This window comes from Gavialis gangeticus, unplaced genomic scaffold (assembly GCF_001723915.1).
Source record: "Gavialis gangeticus isolate Ggan-Ray unplaced genomic scaffold, GavGan_comp1, whole genome shotgun sequence".
NCBI classification, from domain to species: Eukaryota; Metazoa; Chordata; order Crocodylia; family Gavialidae; genus Gavialis; species Gavialis gangeticus.
In genome coordinates this window covers 58,086,291-58,092,602 of record NW_017728995.1, presented here as the reverse complement: position 1 = coordinate 58,092,602, position 6,312 = coordinate 58,086,291, and the positions used below count along the sequence as shown (strand labels likewise).

Here is a 6,312-nt window from a genome sequence, read left to right as displayed (position 1 = left end):
TGCCTGGCTGGTAAAGGAAAATTGGATCGGTATTGGCCAATATACTCCCTCAAAAAATCAGCTTTCAGTATCAAAATCTATCAGTGCATGGACTATAGGGGTGCAAACAAATCTCTGCATGTACATGTATGGCTCAAAATATTCCATAGTTTTGGGGGAAAAAAACCTTCTGAAAGGACCTACATTGCTAAAGGCTTTTGATAACATTACCTAGCTGGTGGGGGCGGGGGGGAACAAAACTAAAAAAGAAACTTGCACCTTGTTAATTGTTTTGAACTGCTTAACTATTTTCAGAAGGATGCAAAACAATTACCAATTTACAATAAATAAAATTAAGTGTTTCTTATATGTTAGCAGTAGAAATAATTGAGAGAGGCTAAGAATAATTTAAATAAGTTCCCATTCTCCTACAGCCCCTAAAGCTGTAAGCTCATTTTAAATTCACTGCTAATCTTTCAAATGCCTGTCATTCATATGCAGAATTTCCTGAAAGGACTGAATTATTTACAACAGCCAGCAAAATTTTACGATCGATTTTGTCATGGGTTTTAAACATTTTATATTAAGGTTTGTTTCAACAGCTTTGGCCTGTTATTCAGATCTAACAAATAGCAGTGTTGTTGCAGCTGAGCAACTAAATACAGACCTCTAGTGAAGTATGTGAAGGATAAATGATTTTCACACCTGCTCTTCATCAACCAAGAAGAAAGGGGCTTCACAGTAACATATCCCATAGCTCCATCCCCACTCAATTAACAGATTAAATCAAAGAAACCCCTTTTTAAAAGTAAGCTTAACCTCCTTCCCTTCTGCCAGTCATCCATTCTTCCAAAACAAGCTGTTTTCTTCTACCCTCTTTCACCACAGAAAGTTAATGTAGGTATATGCTACATTCTAAAGGTGTAAGTGTAGCTTAAGCAGACAGGCATGCCCCAGATGGCTTTAAAACTAGCTTGGGTACAAATAATAGCATTGCTTCAGCAGCAGAGAACTCCAGAAGCCAGCCTGAGTCACATATTTACACAAGCTCCTGGGCAGGTTTTGCAGTCCCTGCTTTACTGTGTACCTAAGTTAGTGGGTTTAAAGCTGTCTTGGCTTTGTTTACATCAGCTCCAATTATACCAACAAGAGTAACGTCTCCACTGTAATCCATGCTTGACTCTTCCCACAAACCAAACCTACTCTAAGCAAGTCTCCCACAACTGCAATATAGAGGGGAGTTATTTCCTTAAAAGAAGCTAATGATGTATCATAGAAGTTTACTATCCTTCTGGAGACTGTCTTTCAATTCAAAGGAAGATAAATGTATCCATTGACATGGTAGGACAGGGATATAACTTGGCACAATGTTATGGCCCATGTATCCAAACAGGGGTTAGCTTAGTGGATGATTCCCTCTTTTAACCCACTGATCCCCTACCTCCCCCAACCTTGACTGTGCCATACTGCACTGTTGCCCTAATTTTAAGCAAGGCTCATCTTTTAAAAAAGGAAACCACCCTACCCTCCCACTCTGCCATCTTCTGTCTATGAGCTACCTAGGAGAGCTGTAATTGGAGCAGTGATTTGTCCCAGGCCAACTCAATCTAGAATTTACAACTACATCAATAGTGAAAATTCTTCTGAGTTATATAACAAATATTTAAATTCAGAGAGTTTTAAAAATAAAACCTACAGGCTTGTCCTTTTGGGTGTCTTCATTGTTGTTCCCAATGCTGTCACTGGACGATGCCATGCTCATTAAATGCTCGTGTGATCCATTGCTACCCAAGCTTCCATAACCACTGGATCCACTGTTGTGTACAGGCTAAAAACAGAATATTTGCAACTAAACTTTAACACAACTGAAGTTTATAATAACAATACACAATGATAAAAACAAACTGCTAACAAGATTCTAGCCTGTATGTTTCCTTTAAGTCCCAGATGAAACCAAAGTATATCTTAATATCAAAGGTACAGTACTATATCTACACAAGGAGATACTCCCAGATTGCAGTCCTATTTCTCAATTTTCCAATTAACTCTGCATATACACAACCCTCCGAACATCTGGTGCACTAATAGTCTGGACACCAACTCAATATAGGACTACAATTACAGACAATTTAATGAAGACAGAGTACAAGAGAAACCACAGCAAATTAAAAAAAAAAATAAGTCTGAATCAACAACATGACTACTTCTACCTGTTCAACTTTTATCTTTAAAAAAAGTTAGGTAGCTACAACTATTTATTAATGTCTTTATTGTTGGACTGAATAGGAGTATTTTGCAGTACTTCAAAACTGCTAAATAAATAGTTTAAGAGAAAACCCTATTAAATGAACAAAAAAGATATATAGATCCAAAAACCTGTCATTGGGATTAAAAAAATGAACCTTAGCTTTATCTTTGCATTCCTATAAAACATAACTGAAAGTCTTATGCATAAAACAGTGCCAGCTACTTATTAGTTATCCGAGAACCACAGGTGTTGAGCAATTCATGATGTATTGAGGGTATATATGGATTTATATGGTTTTTTCAATGTCAGATGGATAGATATTTTTCTTTCGGGTAGAATATGGTTGTTCTGATCTTCATTATAATGCTGAACAGGGTTTGATACAATGCTATCTGAACTGGGAGATTCAGTGCAATTAACTCAACTATTTCATTTGAAAAATAAACTAACAAATTGATAAAGAATCAAGAAAGGAGAAGCACTGGGTATATTTGTCAATATGATCATACCATATCAGACTGCATTTATTCAAAAGGTGAGTGCAAACGAGGGTGTAGGTTTTTAAATGGTAAAGTAATGCAGCATAGAATACAGCAACAGATATTTAAGTGACTAATGTCCACAGAATGCAAATAGTATGTTATAGTATTTTGCAGGAGGGTTAATGAGAATATATGTTTTAAAGACTGAGGTGTTCAGACAGTAGATTAATAAAGAGTTTGCAACTCCATTCAGAATAAAACCCAGGCTGTACCTGCAACAGTAGTCGGTATATCTGCTCTGTAATTTCCTGAATATTGGGATGAAGGATTTTATCCTCTGTATAGGTAGGAGAAGCAGCAAACACATCTTCATTTAAGGGTCCCCTGTACAAATGAAAAAAGAATATCCTATCCTTTGCAAATGCAGGCATTTTTGTTGTAAAATCAAAACAGTTTTAATTCATCTTCAACAAAAAAATTCTTGTTCTGACTCTACCACCTCTACAAAACTCTGAACTTGAGTAAGTGTTCAGCCTTACTCGCTCTGAACTCGAGTTCTCCCTTCTGAAGTAACTCTTGACAACATTGGAAAAAATCTGTGCCACTTAGAAACGTCTTATTAAAGCATTCCCTATAGCATAGTATACACTCACAAATCCAAAACCCAAATATTAAAGTAAAAATAACAGTTTCTGATTGCACCAATTTAACACACACATGCTGTGAAAGCTTACGAAATATGAGAAATTCTAATAAATTTGTCTCCTTACGTTCTAACTTTATGTCTTCCAATAATAAATGAGACTTTTCGGCTCCATGGGTTGATGAAACTGGACCAGCTTGTGTCCAGAGTTATATATTCTCCATTTCTAGTGCAGAATCTGATTGGTGAGTAGTCAAAAGGCTGTCCACCATACTGAAGTACTGCAACACAAGTTTTAGATGCATCTCATTTTTATATCTGTATATGGGAAGTGTGTTTCAAATAGTTTTACACAGTTTTGCAGTTAAACAAAACCCAAAAGTTTAAGTACACATGAGAGGCAAGAAGTACATCCAATAAATAAACTGACTACTTTCATATCTGGTGGAAAATTATAAGCATATGGCCACCAGAGGGAGCTGACTGCACCGAGGAAAATATTCCCAGAGCATAGCAGTATAAGGAAAGATAACTGCAGAAGTCATTACATTTCTAAAGTTTCAGCAAGAAAAGATAATATTCCTAGAGAGGGACCTATATTTTCAGTACATTTCTGAAATGAGAAAAAAGGTAATAATTCATAATTATTACTCTATCGGTATACCTGGGATATGTTTATACTAAAGATCTGAAATATTTACTTATGGCTATGGCCAATTTGTTCTAACAGGCAGATATAGTACTAAGAATGTGAGTCATCTCCATTTTCTATTGATTTATGTTAAATATTGAAAACAAATGAAAACAAATGAAACAGTTCATTTCTCAAAAAAAGTCAGAAAACTGAATATCATTATGCAGTAGCTTCCCTTTTGCCTCTTATTTTTCTGAAGACTTTAGAGCCCCTAAACACCCATTTTTTTTTTAAAAGCTAAAAAAAATAAATAAATAAAACGTATCTGACAGGTAAGAGGAACATACTTTTTTTGTGAATTGCTAGCATTAAAGGTCTGTCACTTGGGTGAAGATGCACCAATACAGGGGTTCCTATCAAGTCTTGAGGTAGGAATCCTAAAAGAGGTACAGCTCTGCGGAAAGGGAGAGAGAAAAAAAAAAAAAATGAAGTCAGGCAGAATAAACGTGTACATGAAATCCTATATTTATTTTACAGAAACTCTCTGTAACGCTACATGCAAATGTTCACGTTACATGTGGCACTCCAAAAACTGTGCTACAAAGAGGTTTGCAGCAGGAACTTTCTTGTGGGGGCTCCACAATCTTTGTCACTTTATAAAAGGCCTGAAAGCATGCACACTCACTTTTTGTAGTGCTATAGGGGCATCTATATACCACTACAAAAGTAGTCCATGCACGTAGCCTAGGCTTTGGCTTTATTTGATTTTTTTACATCATCGATACCAGCTCAAGATAAGCAACAACCCTCTTGTGTAATACTATAGTTTTTTCCAGTTTACAAAAAAAAGTTGACTAGGAAAAAGGTTAAGTAAGTTATTCTTAGTTATAGCACTTACCTTGGTGTTCTTTTTTTTATGTTGCCTATCAAAGTATAAGCACCTCCTTGTCAATAGCAAATAGTAATAGACTTATGGTCATGAAGCTGCTGTGAAGTAGGAAAATACCAGATTGTGACCAAAAAGCCTGAAAGGTCACACACACACTTCCATAGCAGACCTAGGAAGATTTCTGGAGTCCCCATCCAATGCCTTCCTTCTTTTCCAATGAATACTTACAAGTTCTGTAATGTTTTAAGGGAATCACCTCACTATTTAAAATGCTCAGAGGAATTAGGAAGGACTCCTTTTAAAAAATAGGCTAGTGATCAACAGGGATCCTGGTTTTCCCCGATAGAGAATTTGCAATATTTTTTCTAATTAAAAAACCCCAAATCCATGATTGAAATGAAAGGCCTATATATATCTATATCTAGCTATCTATATATACGTATCAGTTGTGAACTGTTTTATTGATATATTTACAATTTTGAAGCAATTTGAAAGCCTACCAGTGCCCCAATTGCTATAATAAGATACATTTTAAGTATCTATAAAGTTTTGGTATTGGATTTTGGGGTTTTTTTATAATGGAAAAATCAGAGCCGCACCCCCCCCCAGCTCACAGAACAGAGGTCCAGGCCACTCACTCCCCTCCCACAGTCCCCTGGCCATGCCAGTGCCCTCACTTCCCTGCCACCCCCCTCTGGCACCCCCTGCCCCCCCACAGCCCTGCTGGAGGGTGCCCCCATCTGCCAGGGCTACAGGGCCAGGGACCTGGGTCCAAGCTTGGGCAGTCACCTGCGGGAGGCAGTGGCTGCTGCAGCAGAGTGAAGCACAGAGCCCAGCCCCTGCCTGCTGTGGGCTTGGGCAAGGCCAGCTCCCTGACACTGTGCGTACTCCCTGGGGAGCGTGCCCCTCCCCACACCAATGTGTGTGGGGTGGGGATGGGCTGACTGCTGTGGGCTCAGGCTCCCCACCCTGCTTCCCCCCATTATTGCCCCTCACCCCAGGGCCTCTGCAGCCCAGTGGGTGTGACAGGGCAGAGGGGGTCATACAGGGAAGCTCCTTGCTGCTGCAAGCTCTGTGCTGCCCTGGAGAGGCACCCCTTAACCACATGGCAGCAATGAGAGGTACAACCTGCAACATGGCCCATGCTGCTGCTGTGTGGGCAGGGGATGCCTTGCCAGGGCCGCATGGAGCTCCCAGTAACAAGGAGCTGCCCTGCACTGCTAGGTTGAATTTGCTGGGCTGTAGAGGCCCCAGGAGAGGGCAGCAGGCTGGGGAGCCTGAGCCCACCCCCACCCTGTGCACAGGTCTTGGGGGCACAGGATCCCTCTACCTTCTCAGGAGCACATGCATTGCTGGGGAGCTGGCCCCCCATCCCCTGGATGAGCCGCCCACAGCCCCATCCTGCTCCCTGCTGCAGCCCTGCATTCTGGCCCCCAG

General features: G+C 39.8%; 1 protein-coding gene across 2 annotated transcripts in view; it reads right to left on the bottom strand.

Annotated features, from left to right (window-relative positions):
- PER2 (period circadian clock 2) overlaps nt 1–6,312 on the bottom strand; it is a 64,470-nt gene that overhangs the window by 25,070 nt on the left and 33,088 nt on the right. For both annotated transcript variants that reach the window (XM_019503677.1, XM_019503678.1), the window contains 4 exons: nt 4,334–4,440; nt 3,480–3,633; nt 2,982–3,093; nt 1,676–1,807 (listed from right to left, as the gene is read on the bottom strand). In XM_019503677.1, the coding sequence (XP_019359222.1) occupies nt 1,676–1,807; nt 2,982–3,093; nt 3,480–3,633; nt 4,334–4,440 (505 nt within the window). The remainder of the gene's footprint in view (nt 1–1,675; nt 1,808–2,981; nt 3,094–3,479; nt 3,634–4,333; nt 4,441–6,312) is intronic.